The following is a 24928-nucleotide window of genomic DNA, read 5'->3' as shown; positions in this document are numbered from 1 at the left end:
AGCTGCCTTTTTAAATAAGTGTATTTTTGCAATTTCTTTCATCTCTTTGGTAATTTATTGTACAGTTTTATTCCTTGGTAGAAAATGCTGTTTTGAATTTTATGTGTATTTTTTCTTGGTAAATGTAAGTTGAGTCTAGCTCTTGTTCCATGGCCATGGACAGATCTGCTTGTGCAGTAATTACCAATGTTATTTTTGATATGTACAACTGACTGGTAAATGTATTCACATGGTGCAGTTAAAATCCCTAGTGTTTTGAACAGATCTTTACAATGAGGTCGACTACTATTTTTGGTTATTATTCTTATGGCTCTTTTCTAAAGTTTGAAAATTGTGTTCATATTTTGTGCATTTGTTACCCAAAACAGAATGCCATAGCTAAGAATTGAGTGTACATACGGACAATACGTAACTAAAAAACACTACATGTTACACACTGATGATAGGATTCTAAGGGCATAAAATGCTGATGACATTCTGTTTGCAAGTACCTTTGTGTGTTCATGCCACTTCAACTGAGAATCAATATTCATTCCTAGAAATTTTGCATTTGTGACACAATCTATAGAAGTGCCATCTTCATTTAATTTAACATTGTCATTTTACCTCTGTAAACTGAAATTCATGGCATTAGTTTTCATTATGTTCATTGTTACTTTATTGTTTAATAACCAATGGTAAACTTCCTTGAGAGTTTCATTTGCTTTCTCTGTGAGGAGCATTCTTGTTTTTTCAGTGGCAATAATATTGCTGTCATCAGTGAAGAGAATTTTTTTACCATGAGTAACAGTACTGGGAAAGTCATTGATGTATATCAGGAACAGTATTGGCCCTAATATGCTACCTTGCAGAACCCCTATATTAATGTATTTTGGTTCTGATAAGTGTTTTACAAAATGTTTAGATCTATTTGAAGTATGTGTTATCTCTACTCTTTGTATTCTATCTGCTAGGTATGATCGAAACCAGCCGTTATCTACCCCTTTTATTCATAATGATTCTTATTTATTTAATAGAATCTTGTGGTCGACTGTATCAAATGCCTTATAAAGATCCAGAAATATGCCTGTGACACACTCATCTTTATCAAGAGCATCAAGTATAACTTTTGGGTATTCTACTATGGCTGACTCTGTATTTTTGCCACTTCGGAAACATACCTGTGAGTCACTTAAAACATTGTATTTATTCAGGTAATTCATTAATCTGTCTTTCATAACTGCTTCTATTATTTTTTAGAATGGTGACAGCAGGGAAATGAGCTGGTAATTTGCTATGTCTTCTACATTTTCATTCTTAAGCAAACGTACAACTCTTGCGTATTTTAACTGCTCTGGAAATGTCCCTGATGTGAAGGATTCATTTATTATTTTTGTTAAGGGCCTTGTATAATCTCTATGCATTGTTTTAGTACACCCATTGGTGCTTCATCTTAGACTACTGACTTTTTATTTTTTAGTTTTGGAACAGTTTTATTGACTTCATTCTCTGTGGTTGGAAGTAACATCATTGTATTTAGTGCAACATTATTTACAGGTGTTATATTTGTTTGGGGGAATGTTTGCTGTAACTTCTCTGCAATAATTGAAAAATGCTCATTTACATAGTTTGCTAAATGCTGTGGATCTTTTACTACCTTATCCCTCTCCCACAGTAGTATGTTATTCTGCATTTCTTTGCCTCTCTCCGTTTCCTTTTTTGTAGCATCCCAGACCACTTTGCTTTTATTCTCTGCATTATATATTATTTTGTCATTGAATGACTTTTTTGCAGCTATCAGCACCTTACTATAAATCTTTTTGTATCTATGATAGAAATTTAAGAATTCTGGATAATTGCGACCCTTTTTCATGAAGCTGAGGTATTTAAGTGTTAAGAAGGATTTCTTAATACCTGCTGTTATCCATCTGTTTTTGTGTGATGTTGATACAGACAAGCATACTTTTGGAAATGCCTTTTCAAAGTTCAGTTTAAATAATGTAGAGAATTTAGAGACTTTCTTATTCACATTGGTTTCCTTATACACTTCATCCCAGCTTTGTTTTGCTAGTTCTTTTGAAAAATCTTTTATTTTGATTTCTGATAGATGTCATTTGTAGGCTTGAAGTTCACGGAATGATTCAATACCTGATTTTACTGTTGTTATTTGACAGAGAGGGTCTGATAATCCGAGATCTTTTACAGCTACATCACATTTTTCCCTGTCCATATTTGTGGCCACATAGTTAATTACTGATGAAGTCATTGTAGTAACCCTTGTTGCACTATTGACCAATAGGGACATGCCAAAACTCTGAGGGATATTTATGAGGGTGCTGCTGGATTCATTTATCATTTTAGTGTTGATGTTCATGTCACCACACAGAATTATGCTGACCTCTGTATTTCGGACTTTATCTAGAACTTCTGTTAATTTATTGAAAAAAGTGTCCACACTACCACTTGGAAATCTATACACACACAAAATGGTTAATTTCTTGGTGATTTTAATCCCTGTTAATTCAATAGCCGATATTTCAAAGTGTTTGTCTTCACTTACTTTATGGAGGTTAGGTCTTGATTTGAACTGTGTTCCTTTTCTGATATAAATGCATGATCCTCCACCCCTCGAAGTAGTTCTAAAGTAAGAGTCTGCCCATTTCATACAATAATAATGCTACATGTTGGATTTCTGTGTCTCTACACCAGTGCTCAGTAACATAAACTACTGTGCAGTTCGAAGATTGGAGCTCAATTTCTAATAGCTGTGTTTTATTTTTTATTGATTGCATGTTTTGATGGAGGATTGTTAAGTCTGTGAAATACCCCATGTTACTCCTTCCAATGATTTGTTTTTCTTTGTAACATCTGGTACATGTGATATTTGAAGTGTTAAAATCTGTCTTGTGAGTGTTTGCTTCAGTATTTTTTAAGCTGCTCTTTAGGCAGGGGAACCTGTTGTCTGGATTTATCCTAAAAAAGAATTTGGTATTAAAAAGCTGGTTCACGACTGCAACAGGTATCTCAGTTACCATTCTCATTATATTCTGAATTAAGCCATACATGTACCTTACAAATGTAAGGTCTTGCTAAAATTTGGATTTTTTTTAAATGTCTGGTGATAACAGGGATTCAAAAATAATATTCTCTGAATTTGTAATGCTTGTCATAAGTTTATGGGGCACATTATTTAGTGTACTGTATTAGAATTATTGTACGTGAGCTGTGATTACACACAGTGATTAGGCCTTAACTCAACAATAACTCCGCAAATTGACAGTCATATAATTAAAGCAAAATAGAGAATATTAACTGGAATTAAATAACTTGGATCTTTGTATGCATATGATATCACATACTCAACAAGGTAAAAAAAATACAGGGTGTAACAGAAATCTGCAGCTAAATATGTAGGACATGTTTCTTGTACATAGTGGAAGTAGAAGTAAATGTGATGTGAGCCTGGCTCCAAAGTGGTTTATTTGCATTTTAGAGATCATTTCCAGCAACAATTAACAGAACATTAATTTCAGGAAACATGTGGCAGCAGAACATAGGTACCAACTCACTCATGGTACTGTTGATATACAGATCACATTATTGTTCATACTGGTACATCATTCACTTTTGTTGCCTTACTTACATATTGTAAGGTACACTTGTCTTACTGTGATGTCTTTGGACTATGGTAATCGTTGGGTAGTACAGTCAAGTGGCAGCCAGAGTTCCAGGTGGTTGTCGCAGTTGTGTGCCTTGTACAGCGATACATTTATGTAAACGATAAAAAGTAGGCTGAGCAAGTAGAATAACAGAAAGCATATGTGTGTGTTGCTGACACTGTGCTCAGAGTTAGCTGGCACACAGCTTGTAGGGCTAGCAGCCATGTCATTTGCTTCTGTTGTCTGATGTTTAACACAAAAACTGGTGTGGTGCACGTATTAGGAAAGAGTGTATACCTGGTACTTACATTGTGAAAAAGAGCAAAATTCCATAATAAGTAGTGTTTCTGATACAACTGCTGCATATGAAGAATTATTTCTCTCATTATGATGATTGACATGTTGTATGATGACTGACATGTTGTATGACTTTGTACTCAAACATCTTGATAATTACTAATCCCCCACACTGAGAAAGCTAGGTGGGACAATACGCAGTGTCGAGCAGAGAGACAGCGTAGCAGACTGTGCGGGCTGAGGTTTTGAACAGTGAATCAAATAAATGGAATGCTTTACACAGTTTAGGTGTCAGAAGAAACTAGGGGAGGTTCGTGGAGCAGCCCTTGATATTGAAGAGGATGCAACAACATACAACAGCAACAGTTCCAGGCTTTGAAAAGTAAAAATGATGTTGTTTTGCCAAGAATGGCTGCATTAAAACAGCTGATTCAAGCAGTTGTACTTTTGAGTGAAATAACATATGAGAATTGGGAGTGAACTGTATTAAAATTATGTTTCACATGTGTAATCAAGTAAGGGAGAGATTGTTTAGCTAGTACCATCATGACCCAACAACATGTGGACACAAATTAACTATTAGGAAATGTAAATAAGGAACAGGAGGAAAGTAATGTGGAACAAGAGGGTACTAAAGACTCAGGATTTTTAGACAGTACCGAAATTAAAATGGGGGATAGTATTACATGCAGCAGCACACCTTGTTCAGGATCAGTTCAAGTGTAACATTGAGTTTAATAATGATGTTACAGACATTAATGGAAAAAAACAGAAGAAAAATAAAGAGGTATTAATGGCAAAACAGGAGGAGGAGCGGAAGGAAGAAGAAACACAAGGGTGGGAAGAATTTTAAAAAGTGTGATCAAATATTACAGAAACCATAAAAAGTTGCAGTCATATGTGAAGATTTAGACATTGAAAATCAAGTAGAAATTTCCAAACTGGACATGGAACTATAAGAACCAAACCAAAATAAAGAAGCAGCTGCAATACAGATTAGGAAATCCAAGTAAGAACAAATTTAGGTCACTGAGACTGTGTGAAAGAAAAAAAAGAGATATAGAAGCAGTGGATTGTAGTGTAACCAAAACAGACAAATAAATGTACATTATGGAGACTTCAACAGTACCAGATTTATGAGCGCAGATTGGTTGACAAAATATGAAGTAGAGATCCATTTTCGAGAAAATGCTGTGAAAATTCAGAGGAGAGCAGTTGGTTACATTCAAAGAGAAGAAGTCCACTTGTGTTACCAAGGCATTGATGAGGATATACTGTATGATGGAAAAACATTATGGAAAGCTGGCACAAATGGATCAGGTAAAATACAGCATTTTGAAACAGCATCTAGAAGAGGAAATTACCCAGCAGGCTGCAGAGAACAGTGCCAAAATTGAAGAAAATAGATCAAAATCCCCTAAAAGGAAAGTGAACAGAAAAAAGGCAGGGCAAAAACAAAAAAAAGAAGGAAATGAGGATGAGATAGGAAAGCCACATGAGACAGACAATTCGAAGGTTTTTCAAAAGTAGAAGAAGAAATGAAATTTATTTTGCAGTGTGAGAAAGAGTTGTAGAAAGAAAAAGGCAGACAAACTGCAAGCAGCACTGTGCTGTAGTGTTGTTGTGTCCAAAATCACTGTGCTGTAGTGTTGTTGTGTCCAAAATATTATCTGTGAATTGATGCTGAGGCACTTTTTTTCACATTTGCAACACACAGAGTGTTAAGGGCAACTGTGTGCCCAGGTGTGATCACTGTATAGGTGTGTAATAGGTCTGCCCTCTTCCACTAAACACCAGTGTGAGCCATGTCCAGATGTCAACACCATAGTGGTGTAAGGGGACGTCATTCATCTGGCGTACTGTCACCAGACATGACTCCGTGCGTGCGCTTGGCTTACCATCAGATGTAAGCACCAGAGCAGGCTGCACACATCAGGCCAGCAGCTAATGTTTACAAACAAGACCATGTGGGCTACTGCACTGGCACATGGGATGCACTTGCTATGGCAGACCTAGAGCGGCACATCATCAAACCCACAAATGACAGTGTTTATGTCTACAGTGGAAGCACAACAAAAGGTGTATTTTGTGCTGTGTGTGTGGTTTTTTTTTTTTTGTCTGTCAGCTCTTCTACTATTTTCTTTCAGTTGATGGATCTGAACTAAAGGTGTAAGGTGACTGGTAATATGGTGTTGTGCAACTGAATCATTAAATAACTCCTGTTTCATGTCTAGATGTGTGGTCTGGGGGGTTAATCTTATTTTGTGTTTTTTGTATCTGCTATATTTAGAAATCAAAAGACAGGGAATCATATGAATCTAATGAGTTTGTCTAATGCACATATAACTGAACAGATGTATATACATATCTCTGAACAGTGGTTTGTATTTGTGTTACATAATTAATGACTTGTCTGAGACTGCAATAACATGAAATGCTTGTGAATGGTATTGTCTACGTGATTCCAATTTTATTATCTGTAAGTTCTTGCTTATTTTTGTTTCTTTAGTTTTCCTATTTTCTTTTTTTCTCAAATTTGAAAAAATTAAATTGGCAGAGAAATGTAGGTATCTTTGCCTTACTGCGGCATCTTTGATCTATAGTAATTTTGAGTAGGAGATTTGACTGGTGGCTGAGGTGTCAAGTGGTTCTTAATGCTGCATGCCAAGTGAAGTGATACATTTATGAGAATGATACAGGTTGGCTGAGTGCCAAGTAGATATAATATTAAGCAGAATAACAGAAAGCGTATTACATGTTGCTCACATTGTGTTCAGAGTTAGTTGGCACCCAGCTTTCAAATAATTTGCTATTGTTGTCTGAAGTCTAACAAAAGAACTGGTATAGTGTGTGAATTAGGAAGGAGCACATATGTGTGTACTTACATTGTGAAAAGGAGCAAGTTCCAGTATAATAAATAGTATTTTGATGTAATTGATGTGTGTGAACAATTAGTTCTTTCTTTCTGGCAGTCGATATATTGTATGAGTTTGTACTTGACCATTTGGTACTTACTACTACCATGCACCAATATAACGATACTATGTAGCATCAATTATTTAAGTGGTCAGTAGACTTGATGAGCATTCATTATGAGCTTAACTGCCTGTGCAATGCAACTGGGTGCAAGATTTGACATGTGCCCATTTGATGTAGAGATTAGAGTATGGAATGACTGTGCCACACAATGCATGTATTGAGAGATTATGGAAATGCTCCACTAGAGGGTATCTGAAACAATTTACTGTCATCTTTGAGAGACCAGGGCAGGGCACCTAGACCTGCAGTCTACAACTGGAGAAGGTCTAGAAACACAAGAACATCACAACTGCAGGAGACAATTGTTTGTGTAGTCTGTGTTGACCCTAGTGTAACTAAAGAGAAGTACATCCAACATTTTTTATAAGCATAAAACTGACTCTTTTCATATGAAAGAAGGAGGTCACAATGATGATCAACAGAACATACAAGTAAGTAACTGACAAGTTATGTTGATCACATGACTGTCTGATAACTGTTACAGGATAAACCATTGTATTCATACCAGTGATGCAGCAGTGCACATGTAATCCAGTGCAACAGTGGTCTGATTTATGTATCAATGCAATGATCTATTCCCGTGTGTTTGCCTGATCAATGTACAACAAACAGCTATAGAACATGGTTCATGGTATGGAAGTAAAATATTTCTTGCCAATTTTTGTTTCCTTATAAGGAGAGTGAGTCCTGGATGAGTATATTACAACCTATATACAAAAAGAGTACTTCAGCCTCACGCCAAATATTTTCTGCCCTACACTTATGAGGATATCTAAAATGTATGAAAGAGTTTTTATTGAAAGCTCGCACATAATACGAGGGCTGACTGAAAAGTAATGCCTCTACCCTCGTAACTCTTCAACAGTTGGCAGCATTGGTATGTGGCAGGTAATGGCTTGTTCCGTAGCCTCTTCTCTACGTCAGTTGGCGAGAAGCCTTAGCATTGAATGGTTGTATTGTTACAGTGTAAAGCACGGAACCCTGTGCAGACAGTTGGTCAATGCAATTTAAGCAACGTGCAGTCATTGAATTCTTGACACTAGAAGGTGTCACCCCAAAGGAGATCCATCAGAAAATGAAAGCAGGTTACGGTGATTGTGTTGATGTGAGTACTCTGCATCTTCATTCTTGTAACATGAGAGGAGTTCCCGGCCAATTTCATGTCTGTGCGCTTTCATTTCAGGAGTCAGCATCCGGGGTGCCCATCGTGCACAGATCTTCCGATAGCCAACCAAAGCCAAAGCAATATTGTGACCCACACATTCTTGTGAAATGCCAATTGTGCTTGCAGTTTCTCTCTGAGTGATACGATGATCATCCTGAATCAATCTGTTAACATTTTGCTTGTAAAACTTGGTGATTGCTGTCACAGGACATCCAACTATTTGTTTGTCACGCAGGTCACATGTTCCCACCTCAACATCTTTCAACTTTCTCTCCCAATGACACACATTAATCACATCAACACAATAACCATAAACTGTTTTCATTCTCTGATGAATCTCCTTTGGGGTGACACCTCCTGCTGTCAAGAATTCAATGACTGCACATTGCTTAAATCACATTGACTGACTGGCTGTGCAGGGTTCCACACTTAACACTGTAACAACACAACCATTCATTGCTAAGGCTTCCTGCCAACTGAAGCTGTAGCGAAGAGGCTACGGAACAAGCCAGTACCTGCCGCATATCGATGATTCCAGGTGGAGACATTACTTTTCAGTCAACCCTCGTAACATGTTCTGCATTATTTTATCTGTAATTAATAATACTGTGTGCTGTAATACATTTTAAGTGTTGTAACTGCATCCCTTATATTATCAGTTGTCACTGTGGTTGGACATATAAAAAGTACAATGAGTGTAAATGTTGCTGAGAGTTTCATCAAATCTGGCGCATCAGTTGCAGATGCTGCTAATCTATCTTATAAAGATTGGATTGTGCTCGTTGGTAGTCCTCACAATATTTATAAAAACAAAACATTAAAAATCTTGTTGTGCATTAAAGAAATATTTAGTTTTTCATCCTACACCAGTGTTCTTTAATTAAACAGAGGCCACTGCTCTGATCTACCTCAGGAATCAGTACAGCAAATGAACAGTAAGTGTAAATAACCAAAATATTTCCTTAATTTTTTTTACTTGGCTCTCTATTAGACTTCAATCCTGACTGTGCTACAAATTTTAAGTATAATTGTTATTAATCCTTTTTATCAAACCAACTACGCTGCTGAATTCAGAAAGTAACAAAACTGTTACACTGACTTTGAGATATATTTAATTTGAAAAATTTGAAATTTTCAGCTCATTACAAGCACAAATGGAGGAATGTTTAAATATACTACTGTTATTATATTAAATAAGGAGTATTATTTTTTCATATACAGGCTTGATATGTTTCAAACATCCATGTTGGATGAGAAAGGCTAAGATATGTCATCTCTAACAAATAACTTCCATGGTACTTGAGGGAGCACAAAGGGTAAAATTGTTGGGGAAGACAGAAATCTGAATGTTACAAACAAATACTTGAGGATGCTGGGTACAGGTGCTACTCTGAGGTGAAGAGGTTGGTGCAGGAAATAAATTCTCGTGTGTGTACATCAAAACAGCCAGAAGACTGATGACCCAATTACCTTGAATTTGTTAGCATTTCTGAAACAGCAGCCCATAATGATTCTGTGGACAGAGATGGAAATTCAATTTTCTTAGCATATCCAGCTTTTTCTGCACGAATTGCATTAAGCATCTGGTCACCATAAACTGGAATTGCAAGTAAAGGAACACCGCGATCGACTGCTTCTAGGGTACTAAGGAGTCCACCATGTGTAATGAACAATTTTATATTTCTGTGAGCTGCAACAAAAGAATATAGGAGACACAAAGCAAAATTTTATGATCACATTCACTTATTTCAAACAGAAGTTTTAAAGGAGTAGTTTTACATGATAAATACAATGAAATCTTCATTATAAGTGAGACACAAATTTTCCAGAATAATGTAACATACATCTGGCACAGCTTTTGATGTAAACATTTATATTTTTGCAAAGTTTACAGATTGAATCACATTATACACAAATAGATTGAAAATTTTAACATTAAGAGACAATGGCCCCAATGCATCATCCTCACTTACAGTGGCAGATCATGAGTGTACATTCTGGGTGTTCACAAATTTTTGGATTCAGATAAATTTGAGAGAGTGAAATTAATAGCATCTGTTTTAGAACAGTTATGCGTATCATCAAGCTTATACAACTACAGCCACTGCCAAACTTTTCTGATTTTGTTGTTTTGTACATAATTGAGTACAGTTTAGGGCACTAGCAAAATAATGTGTAAGATTTCACAACTCTCCATTTTGCATTTTTGTCTAAGTGGGAGTTTTTGTGCTTTTCTAGTTTTTGGACAAATGTACAAGATCTGTAACAGATGTATTAGTTCACAAATTTATTTCCAGGCTAAAAATCAGATATACTTATCCTGCACCCACACTACAACTTGTGCTAACTGTACGTTTCCCTTGTTAAACATACCCTTGTAGTCATGCTTATTTAATTTTGTCTTTCTCCAAAACAAAGGATCTGTTCTCAGAGGCCCTAGTTCCTTTGCAGCTAACTTTTCCTGATAATTTACTTTTATGTTCCCAGAACGAGATTTTCACTCTGCAGCAGAGTGTGCACTGATATGAAACTTCCTGGCTGATTAAAGCTGTGTGCCAGACTGAGACTCGAACTCGGGACTGTTGCCTTTCGCAGGCATGTGCCCTACCGACTGAGCTACCCAAGCACAACTCATGACCTGTCCTCATAGCTTTACTTTTCTACTTAAAATAGATTCGACATAGTTCATGTTCACACTGCATACAGAAGTCGGTTCCCACATGGTAAACAACCAACCCCAAACACAAACTGCCATTTGTGGAAATGATTAAACGCAAGTAGTAATGTCTACCAACATGGTCACTTGACTAGAGTACAAATGAGGTGCTGGGGTCAATAAGAACGTAAAGCACATTGTTGTCGATTCCACATTTAAGTGAAAACCAGAGGAACCAGTGTTACAGCTTTTCGTGAATTTTCATATATACAGTGTAGGCCAACGGCACAGATAACTCTGACTCACCGTAAGGTCAACAGATTTCAGAAGCATGAATAAATATTACAATCTCACAGTTGATGGTAACGTGGTTTAGGCCTTTTTTTATTCTCACCACCTCAGCTGGATTACTGTATGATAAAATTCATAACTTAATATTCTATAACTCATTCAGAAACCTACTAAATAGGTTTACTGTCAGAACAACTGTAACATATACTGATGTCTCATCTAATTTTACTATATAGTGAGTGAATTAACATATCTGAGGCATCTGCCATCATTTAGCAGGACTTATGCTGAGTGAACGGGGATAAAAGTCTGCCGCAGACCTGGTGGCACTCATGTAAATTTCTAGTTGAGTGGCAAGGGCTAGCTGTGCACATTGTGAACACGCATGTTGTTTATCAAATCCATATGTATTTGGCCCGTAAGGTAATTATGTCAAACGAGTTTCACATGTGCAAAAGCTCCTTAAAACGTGCACAACTTAAGTTGTGCTCACAACCGTGATGCCAAGTTTCATGGAGCCTAGAGGAGCAGTAGTATGGGAGAGTGAAGTGCTGTATCTTTCAGACTGCAGCATCTCCGTTGTGTTTCACAGCATTCAAAGGGAAAAAAAAAACAATAAATCCACAAGGTGCCAAAAGTTAGGGTGTTGATGTGCTCTTACACCCCAGCCGCCACTGCTCACTTGTGCCAAGGAAATTGTCAGTATTGCACAAGATGCAACCACTGAAGAGCCATCAAAAGAAGTGCACATGTGGAAGCAAGTACCAGTATGCCTCCTCATTGTTAAAGCAGCATGTGAGTGATTTCAAATGGAGCAGAAAGACTGGTTTCACGGAAATGCGATTGTGATGTTAAGCAATCTCAACTTTTAGATATACCATACATGCTACAAGGGGAAGTTTCAGAGTCTGGGAGCCCCCGCCTCCTCTAGGCAGCTCCATGCATCATATATCAGTAGATCAACTTCACTCATGGTCCTTTAGCAAACACTGTTCGACTGAGATGTGCTCACTCACAAAATACATCTAGGGGTGAATACTCAGCAACACAGTCAGGTACTCTTCCGTTCCAAGTCATTGTGTTTAGTGGCTTTGACAGTAGAAGAATGGTGTTTCTCACCTTACTGAATTTCCAAAGTAGAACATCATGTACAGTTGTGCAATCGTGATCATTTGTGTATTGCCACACATCTAATTTGTTGTATGAAGTTGATACTGTCTTTTGTATTCTTCTATGTGTTACAATTATCACAAACTTTGGTTTAATTTTGTAAGCTTCATGTTATGTGACAGTTGTTGGTTTTATTATTTCATTAAAAAATTGAAAATGAATAATTTAGTTAACCACTTACTAACAAATTTGGTTCATACTTCTATTACACTTCTACTTCGCAAATTAGCTCTCTCTCTCTCTCTCTCTCTCTCTCTCTCTCTCTCTCTCCTTCTCTCTCTTGCATGTGTGTGTGTGTGTGTGTGTGTGTGTGTGTGTGTGTGTGTGTGTGTGTGTGTTTTAGGTGTTAATAACTGCACTAATGAATAATAGCTACTGCTATTAAACTGATGTAAACTATCTACATCCAAAGGTCAGTTTTAATATTATAAAACCAGCATGAAGTCTATTACAATAAAAAAGGTTCCACTCTTTCAGGTACATTAAATATCAGTTGTTTAACTCCTAATAGTAACTTGAGTATTATCACTATAATATCCATTGAAGAATAACAGTTACTGATATGCCATTGGAACAGAGGCCTCTTTAGAGCTACTGTTCCGACATACCATGCAGTTGACAAGAATCTTCAATGTCTGAGTCTAGATAATCAGATAATTTGTAAAAGTAGTGGGTGTCGAGGTACACTTTTGGTTTTCTGTGAGCCACAAATGTGCATATAAACAGACTATTGAAGCAGAAAAAAAGATATCTTTCTAGCTGCAAAATACACTGTCTGATAAAAGAATTGAAGCACTCAGACACAGAAGAAATGGTCAGATGTCAATGTAACTTCAAACATGTGCAGACCATTGCTGGGGATGTGTATATATTAGAGTTGTAGTTCTCTGCGACAAGTAGTACAACCGCCAGAGTACATTAATCTTGTTCATATTTAGTATTGTTCTTGTTTAATGATTTGTTAGACCTGATAGGTTACATAAGTAGCATGGGCAGTGGCAAGTATCTGTTGATTGCTGTAAAGGATATGGAGATGGCATGTGCTCATGTGAGCCAGCATTATCAGTGTCTAACCGAGTTTGAAAGGGCACTCATTGTGAGTCTACATTTGGCCAGAAGATCAAATCTTGCAATATCCAGATTTTTGCAGCATTTGGATGTGACACTGGCCTGATGTTGGACTGTATGGGAGTGTGAGGAAAGAGAATTAGATCTCAAGGTTCTCGTCACATCTGACCACCACAAGTGAATATCACTGCACTGTGGAGCAAGCGCATCGTAATACCTTCAACATCTGCACCTGTCATCTGAGAATGAGTAGTGGACTGCCTGCAACCTTCTGGGTCATCACTCACCACTACTCAGAGACGAGCAGCAGCCAGACTAGGGAATTACCGTCGCACACAATTAATGCATTTTCAATGGTGCTGACTGATGATTTTGATGTTTGGCTTGTGGGGTGCTCAAATGCACGGTCATAACGTGACATTGCGTTCAGCAGTGCATTGCAGTTCTGCCCTACCCTGGATGAGCATTTGTCAGCACGTGTGGTGGTGATCCAGTGAGAAGTCCCATTCTTCCAATGTTTTAGAGAGGCACAGCAGCATTGGGTTGGAGAGCCATTGTGTATGATTTCTGCTACCGAGTGGAAGTTTGATGGCGCAGCAGCATATCTCGGACATCCTGCATCTTCATGTTTTACCTCTCGTTCAACAGTACTGTGGTGCCATTTTTGAAAAGCCAATGCTCATCCAAACATTGCACGTGTCTCTGTGAATTGTTTGTGTGATGTTGAGGTAGGCCTGTGGCCAGCAAGATGCTCATATTTATACTGTTGGAACATGTGTAGACCAATGTGGTGGTCACTTCCATCCCAGTGCTGCTTTCCAGGATACCGAGAAGTTAACAATGGTTGTGGGCCAGCTTGCATCAGGAGAGAATACAATGGCCTCACAACAACCTACCCAACAGAATCAGTGCATTCTCATAGTCAACATACTTCAACAGAAGACAAAATAAGCTCAGAACTTGGAAACACCCAGACTAGAAAACAGAGTTACATCACTACATGATAAAAAAATTAAATTCATGATTCACACTGGTAATAAAGAAAAAAAAATTCTACATCAAAAAGAAAAGAACCCACAGCCCACATAAATTGATCAGTAACAAGGAACGTGAAAAACAAACAAGGAGTATAAAAAAACAGATGATAAGGAGGAAAAAGTTCCCTAGCTGAAACAGCTGAACAGATAGCCCCAGTAAACACAAGGAGAAAACACCAATGGTTGAATGATGAGTGTGATAAAACAGAGGTAGGTAAACACCAGCTTTGGTTAAGGTGTCAGAGTTGTAAAACAGAGAATCACACTTGGAACTCACAGAATAAAGAAAGATAACCCAAAAAATAATAAGAAGGGTTAAATGCCGATATCAAACAGTTATATTTCTAATGATAGAAACAAATAATGAGAAAACAAACTCAGGGGACTATTACAAAATATTTAGCAGACAGCTACAAAGATATGACCCTCCAACATTAATTTTAAAGGATAAAAATAATAAGATGGCCAATATCAATAGAAAAATACAGAAATTGTAGCAGAATCATTTTAAAAAATCACTCTATTGTGGACATCCTCCACAACTACTACAGACAAACACAGAAACCCATATTAAAACACCAGCAGAAAGTATAAACCCACCCACAATCCATGAAGTCTACAAAGCCTTGAAAGAGCTGAAAAAGTACAAAGCAAGTGGAGAAGATAAAACATTTGTGGAGCCCTGGAAATATGCAGCAGATTCAGTCAAGATATCATTTCACCAATGCATCATGGAAATCTGGACCAGAGAACAACTACCAGAACTTTCGACTACAGCTTTAATCCATCCATTACACAAAAAATGAGACAAATCAAATTCAGACAACTATGGGTTATTTTGTCTTTTGGATATCTCTATAAAGTCATGTTAATAATTCTATATGATCAATGTAAAGACCATCTTGAATGGAACTAGGATAATACCAAGCAGAATTTAGACCACAGAGAAGCTGTCTAGGACAGTTAACCACTTTGAAACTGGTAACGGATTATTACAAAAGAAGACAAAAACAAGTCGTAGCTTTTATAGACTTCAAAAAAGTTTGATTGTATCACAGATCTTCAGTGATGAGGGTACTAAGGAATTGTGGTCTCCATCCCAAATTAATAAAAAATGACAAACGTAATTCTAACAAACACCAGAGAAATATCTGAGTTATTTATGATTAAATCAATGCTTAGACAGGTAGATGATTTATTGCCATTACCTTTCAAATCCTCCCCCATGAACCATGGACCTTGCCGTTGGTGGGGAGGCTTGCGTGCCTCAGCGATACAGATGGCCGTACCGTAGGTGCTACCACAACGGAGGGATATCTGTTGAGAGGCCAGACAAACATGTGGTTCCTGAAGAGGGGCAGCAGCCTTTTCAGTAGTTGCAGGGGCAACAGTCTGGATGATTGACTGATCTGGCCCTGTAACACTAACCAAAATGGCCTTGCTGCTCTGGTACTGCGAACGGCTGAAAGCAAGGGGAAACTACAGCTGTAAGTTTTCCCGAGGGCGTGCAGCTTTACTGTATGATTAAATGATGATGGCATCCTCTTGGGTAAAATATTCCGGAGGTAAAATAGTCCCCCATTTGGATCTCCGGGCGGGGACTACTCAAGAGGACGTCGTTATCAGGAGAAAGAAAACTGGCGTTCTATGGATCGAAGCGTGGAATGTCAGATCCCTTAATCGGGCAGGTAGGTTAGAAAATTTAAAAAGGGAAATGGATAGGTTAAAGTTAGATATAGTGGGAATTAGTGAAGTTCGGTGGCAGGAGGAACAAGACTTTTGGTCAGGTGATTACAGGGTTATAAATACAAAATCAAATAGGGGTAATGCAGGAGTAGGTTTAATAATGAATAAAAAAATAGGAGTGTGGGTTAGCTACTACAAACAGCATAGTGAACGCATTATTGTGGCCAAGATAGACACAAAGCCCATGCCTACTACAGTAGCACAAGTTTATATGCCAACTAGCTCTGCAGATGATGAAGAAATTGATGAAATGTATGACGAAATAAAAGAAATTATTCAGGTAGTGAAGGGAGACGAAAATTTAATAGTCATGGGTGACTGGAATTCGTCAGTAGGAAAAGGGAGAGAAGGAAACATAGTACGTGAATATGGACTGGGGGGCAGAAATGAAAGAGGAAGCCGCCTTGTAGAATTTTGCACAGAGCATAACTTAATCATAGCTAACACTTGGTTCAAGAATCATAAAAGAAGGTTGTATACATGGAAGAAGCCTGGAGATACTAAAAGGTATCAGATAGATTATATAATGGTAAGACAGAGATTTAGGAACCAGGTTTTAAATTGTAAGACATTTCCAGGGGCAGATGTGGATTCTGACCACAATCTATTGGTTATGAACTGCAGATTGAAACTGAAGAAACTGCAAAAAGGTGGGAATTTAAGGAGATGGGACCTGGATAAACTGAAAGAACCAGAGGTTGTAGAGAGTTTCAGGGAGAGCATAAGGGAACAATTGACAGGAATGGGGGAAATAAATACAGTAGAAGAAGAATGGGTAGCTCTGAGGGATGAAGTAGTGAAGGCAGCAGAGGATCAAGTAGGTAAAAAGGCGAGGGCTAATAGAAATCCTTGGGTAACAGAAGAAATATTGAATTTCATTGATGAAAGGAGAAAATATAAAAATGCAGTAAATGAAGCAGGCAAAAAGGAATACAAACGTCTCAAAAATGAGATCGACAGGAAGTGCAAAATGGCTAAGCAGGGATGGCTAGAGGACAAATGTAAGGATGTAGAGGCTTGTCTCACTAGGGGTAAGATAGATACTGCCTACAGGAAAATTAAAGAGACCTTTGGAGAGAAGAGAACCACTTGTATGAATATCAAGAGCTCAGATGGCAACCCAGTTCTAAGCAAAGAAGGGAAGGCAGAAAGGTGGAAGGAGTATATAGAAGGTTTATACAAGGGCGATGTACTTGAGGACAATATTATGGAAATGGAAGAGGATGTAGATTAGATGAAGATGAAATGGGAGATAAGATACTGCGTGAAGAGTTTGACAGAGCACTGAAAGACCTGAGTCGAAACAAGGCCCCGGGAGTAGACAACATTCCATTAGAACTACTGATGGCCTTCGGAGAGCCAGTCATGACAAAACTCTACCATCTGGTGAGCAAGATGTATGAGACAGGCGAAATACCCACAGACTTCAAGAAGAATATAATAATTCCAATCCCAAAGAAAGCAGGTGTTGACAGATGTAAAAATTACCGAACTATCAGTTTAATAAGTCACAGCTGCAAAATACTAAAGCGAATTCTTTACAGACGATTGGAAAAATGGTAGAAGCGAACCTCGGGGAAGATCAGTTTGGATTCCGTAGAAATGTTGGAACACGTGAGGCAATACTAACTCTACGACGTATCTTAGAAGAAAGATTAAGAAAAGGCAAACCTACGTTTCTAGCATTTGTAGACTTAGAGAAAGCTTTTGACTACGTTAACTGGAATACTCTCTTTCAAATTCTGAAGGTGGCAGGGGTAAAATACAGGAAGCGAAAGGCTATTTACAATTTGTACAGAAACCAGATGGCAGTTATAAGAATCGAGGGGCATGAAAGGGAAGCAGTGGTTGGGAAAGGAGTGGGACAGGGTTGTAGCCTCTCCCTGATGTTATTCAATCTGTATATTGAGCAAGCAGTAAAGGAAACAAAAGAAAAATTCGGAGTAGGTATTAAAATTCATGGAGAAGAAGTAAAAACTTTGAGGTTCGCCGATGACATTGTAATTCTGTCGGAGACAGCAAAGGACTTGGAAGAGCAGTTGAACGGAATGGACAGTGTCTTGAAAGGAGGATATAAGATGAACATCAACAAAACCAAAACGAGGATAATGGAATGTAGTCAAATTAAATCGGGTGATGCTGAGGGAATTAGATTAGGAACTGAGACACTTAAAGTAGTAAAGGAGTTTTGCTATTTGGGGAGTAAAATAACTGATGATGGTCGAAGTAGAGAGGATATAAAATGTAGACTGGCAATGGCAAGGAATTCGTTTCTGAAGAAGAGAAATTTGTTAACATCGAGTATAGATTTAAGTGTCAGGAAGTCGTTTCTGAAAGTATTTGTATGGAGTGTAGCCATGTATGGAAGTGAAACATGGACGATAACCAGTTTGGACAAGAAGAGAATAGAAGCTTTCGAAATGTGGTGCTACAGAAGAATGCTGAAGATAAGGTGGGTAGATCACGTAACTAATGAGGAGGTATTGAATAGGATTGGGGAGAAGAGAAGTTTGTGGCACAACTTGACTAGAAGAAGGGATCGGTTGGTAGGACATGTTTTGAGGCATCAAGGGATCACAAATTTAGCATTGGAGGGCAGCGTGGAGGGTAAAAATTGTAGAGGGAGACCAAGAGATGAATACACTAAGCAGATTCAGAAGGATGTAGGTTGCAGTAGGTACTGGGAGATGAAGAAGCTTGCACAGGATAGAGTAGCATGGAGAGCTGCATCAAACCAGTCTCAGGACTGAAGACCACAACAACAACAACCTTTCAAATGTATACTTGAGTAAGTGCTGAGGGAATGGTACTAGGTAAATCTTTAAAATATAATTAATGGAACCAAGAAAGATCAAATAAACTTAAGTTGCTTAGGATTCACAGATGACTTAGTATTACTAACCAATAACATTCAAGAAGCCAGAAATCAAATAACAAGCCTACAAAACATATCCCAAAAATAGGTCTGCAGCTAATAGACCAAAAATACTCAGATAATGATAGCAGATGGACTATATAAAAGTAACTAACAGGAAAGTAAAAATAGTGAAACAATTCAAATATGTAAGAGAAATTTTAACATACAACTTAGATGAGAAACATGCATGGGAATTAAGAACTAACCAAATGATAAAAGCTCAAAAATTAACATGGTCTATATACAACAAAACATGTCTGTCCGTCAAAACTAAATTATAGCATTACAAGGCTGTGGTTCAAGCAGAGGTGACATACGGAAGTGAAACTCTCTTAGAAGTGACCCAGAAAAACAGAATCGACAAAATCCTACGAGTAGAGAGAAGAATAGCCAGAACATGCATAAATAAGAAATATTAAGAAGATGGACAATGGTGGATAGTGCCAAATGGAGTGTGCAGCAAACTCGAGCCCATTACAGATACTATGCAGAAAGAAGGGATCTCATTTTCTGATCGCATTATGAGGCCACAAGTACTCAGATAATCAAGAAAACATGAACATGAAGCAACAAGTGGGAAAGAGCTAATATTAATGTTGTGCAATGCAAAAAACCAAAACAGAAAATTAAAATAAATTGAAAAACAAAATCAAGATTTAAACCAAAAACTGACAAATGACAAACAATCAAAAGGATATTTAAAGACGATGAATGACGAAAAAGATCAGAATGAATGAAAAGATGCTGGGCAATTTGGAAAGAAAACCTATTGAAGAAGATGATGAGAAAACAATGGCAGAAGTCATCCATTGAGGCCGTAGAAGCAGAAGCAGCTTGATAAATTACCAACTAACAATTTGATTGGCTATCCACATCTGAGTCATGATTTGTTGCGTTCATTTTTTGTCATTCGTCATGTGCACTGTTATCACCAGCAGTACACAAAAGAAGAACATGTGACACCATAAGTGAACTTTTATCAATTTTTTTGAGAATGAGTGAAGCATGTAAGTGACATATCCAGTGTACATCCCTCTCTTCTTCCACAATTCATAAATGTAGCCCCCAAGCCTTGTCCTTACAACAATTGATAACAATCTTGCTTGCCTAGGAGATATCATTTTCCATATCTGTCAACCATAATACCATCCTTCTTGTTCATAAATCAGATATACAGGAAGGCTTTTGATCCAACAGCAGAAAAGATATAGCAAGAAATTTATATCTGTCTACCTTTCTTAAAATAAATATGGAACAAGAAGTGTTAGTTAAACTAACAACAGGCCGTTTCTAAATGATGTGAACTTACCAAGAATATCTGATTGTGGTAACCACTTTCTAACCATCACATTTGGTGGCTGGTTAGGAAGACTGTCAGCTTCCCACTTCCAAAGCACACGTTGCTTCAGTCTTGAAAACACTGTTATAAAGGCTGCTCTTTTCTCACTTGGCATATCAGTGCTGTTGAGATTGGAACCTAAGCTGAAGTATATTACTCCTTCTTTTGCTTCATCTAAATATTTCTGCAAATCCTTAAAAACAATTTAATTACATTTTGAATATATGTTGGTGGTACAGTGCTTAGCTTTCTTCTACAATAATTTATAAAACAAGGAAACAACTAAGAATTACAAAACAAATATGCTAAAATTATTTATCTGGATAGATAAAGTATCTACTGACCAAGCAGAAGCTGAACACACACATAAAAGACTGTCGTGATTGGCAAGCTTTCGGAGCCAGTGGCTCCTTCTTCAGGCAGAATGGTTGAAGGGAAGGAAGAAGGGTAAAGGAAATTGACTGGAGAGGTCTAGGAAAAGGGGTACATTTCAGGAAAGTCACCCAGAATTGCAAATAGGGGAGACTTACCGTACGGGATAAGAAGGAAAGACTGATTGTTGGGGACTGCATTGGACGAGATTTGAAAACCTGAGAGCTTAAATGTGGAAGACAGGGTAATATGCAAGACAGAGGGTGAGAAACTAAGTGCATTATACGTAACAGACGTGGGACGGGGGCAGTGAAAAATAGACGGGAAATACAATGAAAGATGTAGAAAACTATAATGGAGTGAAGCAAAGAGTAGTTACAGTGAAGTAAAGCTGAGATGGAAGAAATTAACGTAAATTAAGGCCAGGTGGGTGACGAGAACCATGGACATGTTGTAGTGCTAGTTCCCACCTGCGGAATTCTGAGAAACTGGTGTCTGGGGGAAGAATCCAGATGAGGTGTGTGGTGAAACAGGTGCCAAGGTCACGAATGTCATGTTGTAGAGCATGCTCTGCAACAGGATATCGAGTTGTCAGTATATACCCTCTGTGTGTGCCCATTCATCCTAATTGATAATTTGATGGTAGTTATGCTGATGTAGAGGACTGAACAGTGTTTACATAATAGATAGTATATGACGTGTTGTTTCGCAGGTGGCTCCCCCTTTGATAGTATATGTTTTGCCAGGGCTATTATAGGTTGGTTGGTTGGTTGGTTGTTTGAAGTTTAAGGGACCAAACAGCAAAGTCATCAGTCCCTTGCTATTATAGGTGGTGGTAGGAGCGTGCATAGGGCAAGTCTTGTGGCGGGGGCGGTCACAGGGGTAGGAGTCATAGGGTAGCGAGATGGGTGCAGAAGGAGCATAGGGTCTGACAAGAATATTGCGAAGATTGGAAGGGTGATGGAAAGGTATTCTAGGTGTGGTGCGCAAAATTTCAGACAGAATGGATCTCATTTCAGGGAATGAATCATGGTCCTGTCGAAGTAGCTGATTAACACATTCCAGACGAGGATATTACTGAGTCACCAATGGTGTGCTCCGAAGCTGTTTTGTGGGAGGGTCAGCAGTACCAGGATTGCATGTGATGGCCCGGGAAATCTGCTTTTTAACTACGCTGGTGGGGTAATTACGTGCAGTGAAGGCTGAGGTGAGAATGGTGATGTATTGCTGTAAAGAGTCTGCATCCGAACAAATATGTTTGACTCAGATGCCAAGGCTGTATTTCTTCTGGTGCAGACTCTTTACAGCAATACACGACCATTCTCACCTCAGCCTTCACTGCACGTAGTTATATCTTGTGTGCCGCCATCTGTATATGTCCATATCAACTGGGCTTGTGGCCGTAGCAGCTGGGCCCTGGACTACTGGAAAACTGTGGCCTGGTCAGGTGAGTCACGATTTCAGTTGGTAAGAGCTGACAGTAGGTTTCAGACCCCACAAAGCCGTGGACCCAAGTTGTCAACAAGATATCGTGCAAGCTCGTGGCGGCTCCATGATGGTGTGGGCTGTCTTTATATGGAATGGGCAGGGTCTTCTGGTCAAACTGAACCGATAATTGACTGGAAATGTTTATGTTCGGTTACATGGAGACGATTTCCAGCAACACGTGGACGTCATATTCCTGAACAAAGATGGAAAGTATGGATGGATGATGATGAGCCACGTGACCGCACCTCAGTTGTTCGTGGTTGGTTTTAAGAACATTCTGGCCAGTTCGACCGAATGATGTGACCATGCAGATAGCCCGACGTGAATCCCATCTAACATTTATGGGACATTATCGAGAGGTAAGTTTGTGCATAAAATCCTGCACTGGCAACACTTACGAAATTATGGACAGCTTTAGAGATAGTCCGGCTCAATATTTGTGCAGGGTCAGGGGAATTCCAACGACTTGTTGAGTCCATACGGCGTCAAGTTGCTGCACTACGCGCGCCAAAAGGAGGTCTTACATGGTATTAAGAGATACTACCCAATGACTTTTCTAACCTCAGTCAACGTTATTTCCATTTCAAATCACTGTGCAGCAAGGTATTTAAACAATTTGACAGACGCGAAGTTACCGTTAATGCTATAATCCTGTCCAGCAAGAATTTCTCTCTTCGATCTGACAGTTAACGTCGAATTCTTCCACACTTCAGGAGGACTGCCACTCTGAACACTACTGCCAATGACAAACTGCCTATCGGCTTCTGTCTTTTTATAATTTCCGATAACTTTTATAATTGTAATTGCCGAGTTTTCTCAATGTATGGATTGTTGTAAAAGATATACAGAGTGTGCAAGAGCGGGGAGTAGGGACGGCCAGTACGATACAAAATTTTGACGAGGACTCTGTGACGTAATAAACAGTACATCTGAAACAACGACTGTCTGTATTCGATTAATGACAACCATGCAGTTCTTCGGCCCGTTTTCACTTAACAAACTTTCAGGATACAGCATCTGCAGCAAAATCTCAAGAGCAAGATAAGCTGACGACATTAATTATTATTCTAGAGTTACTGAGCTACACACACTAAATTACACGAACTTTATTTGCAGTTACCATTGACGGTGCGAAAAGAGGATTAACTTTCAGATTTTTTCTTTTTTTGTGGAGGGGGGAGCGACAGCATACTTTTATTTCCAGCGTAGCAGTTACTCCGTAAATTTCACGCTCAATCTCCGCTCACACTTGAACTTTGCGGTTTATCTCCACTTCCCCATTTCACTCGCACACAACAGCGGAACTGCGTGTGCTGAGAACTCGGACAATGTGCACTCACTTGTGACAATGCGCCACTCTTGTTGAACAACGGCCTTAGCATGGGAAGACGATGTGTAACTTACTTTCTGATGTCTCCTGAGAATATCGCTTGAACATAGACAAGCACAATAGGACCATATATGTTCCCAGGGTAAATAAACTGTTGGTTATGGTGAGTCAGGGACATTCTCAGATTGTCGCTGGACGAGAGTAAGGCAGTGCTTAGCATTGGCAGTAGTACAAAATTGTTAAGGCTTTCGTGGCCACTTGTTGATAAACTGCCTATTGCCTTCTGTCTCGGGTTCTTCGGCCGACGTTCATCTAATGATTTTACTAATGGTTTTTCTGATGTTTCGCCAGCACGAGTGGCTGGCATTTTCAAAGCTTCACCCTCCATTGCCGGTGGTGAACTGGAGCCGCGCTCGCGGCCGCAGACTATATGTACCTGGCGCGCGAACCTCCGAGGGCTTCTCCGCGGTCATTTCCGGTGCAGTTCTCCTGTTGCTACCTGCGACGGTCGTTCGCTGCAGTACGGCAAGCCAGGATCTGTTTACCTTAAGGCTTTCCTCTTTCTTGTTCAAGCTGTTCGCGTGTTTTTGTATTTCTACAGCTTCTCAGAACAAGCGCGTGTGATAGTGCTTCTCTACAGCCAGAACTTCCGTGTCGGCGAATTTTATTACGTGGTCTGTCTCACTCAGTGCGTGCTCTGCCACGGCCGATTTCTCCACCTGCCCCAACCTGCAATGTCGCTTATGTTCTTTGATCCTGGTGTTGATTTACAAATGAAGTGCATAAATTGTGATAGCTTTACCACAATTCTTCTGTTTTTAAATAAAAATCGTCGAAATGCTTTGAATAAACAACGCTAAATACATGTTTGTTAATCACACAGAAATTATTCTATCGCACTTCTTCTTAATATGTTTCTGATTTGAAATATACGTACATTATTTTTTGGTGTGAATAGATTTCCAATAAATATTATAATAGTCCAAATAATCTCTTTGTTTACATCGCCAATTTTCATTTTATGAGTTTCAGTAATTACTATGTAGTTAAGAGTTATTATGATTAGCAATTGCATGGTAAGCTGACAATACGTTAAACAGAGCTGTTACAGGTTTTAAACATTATAAAAAAGTATTTTCGTGTTTCTTTCATTGCCCGATTATTCGTAACTGAACGGTTCTAATTGTAATTAGACGAACTGATTACACGTGTTTCTAAAAATGGATGGATGTAACATTGGTGAATACTTTGACATGACGATATTGAAAATTATATTATGGTGTCCAAAAGGTGAACTTACCTACATTGGCCCTACCTAATGATGTAACAGTTTATTAAGCAATCTGAATTGGCTGTAGTGCCGTGTAGAAGGTAA

At 38.6% G+C, this 24928-nt stretch overlaps 1 protein-coding gene across 1 annotated transcript in view; it reads right to left on the bottom strand.

Annotated features, from left to right (window-relative positions):
- The window catches only part of LOC124544720 (UDP-glycosyltransferase UGT5-like), a 91617-nt gene that overhangs the window by 7050 nt on the left and 59639 nt on the right, over positions 1–24928 (bottom strand). Inside the window, exons 4-5 of the mRNA XM_047123365.1 lie at positions 20334–20556; positions 9610–9829 (exon numbers count right to left, since the gene is read on the bottom strand). Coding sequence (XP_046979321.1) covers positions 9610–9829; positions 20334–20556 — 443 coding nt within the window. The remainder of the gene's footprint in view (positions 1–9609; positions 9830–20333; positions 20557–24928) is intronic.

Source organism: Schistocerca americana, chromosome 8, assembly GCF_021461395.2.
Source record: "Schistocerca americana isolate TAMUIC-IGC-003095 chromosome 8, iqSchAmer2.1, whole genome shotgun sequence".
Taxonomy (NCBI): Eukaryota; Metazoa; Arthropoda; class Insecta; order Orthoptera; family Acrididae; genus Schistocerca; species Schistocerca americana.
The sequence above is the reverse complement of the archived record's forward strand: the minus strand, read 5'-3'. Positions and strand labels throughout refer to the sequence as shown.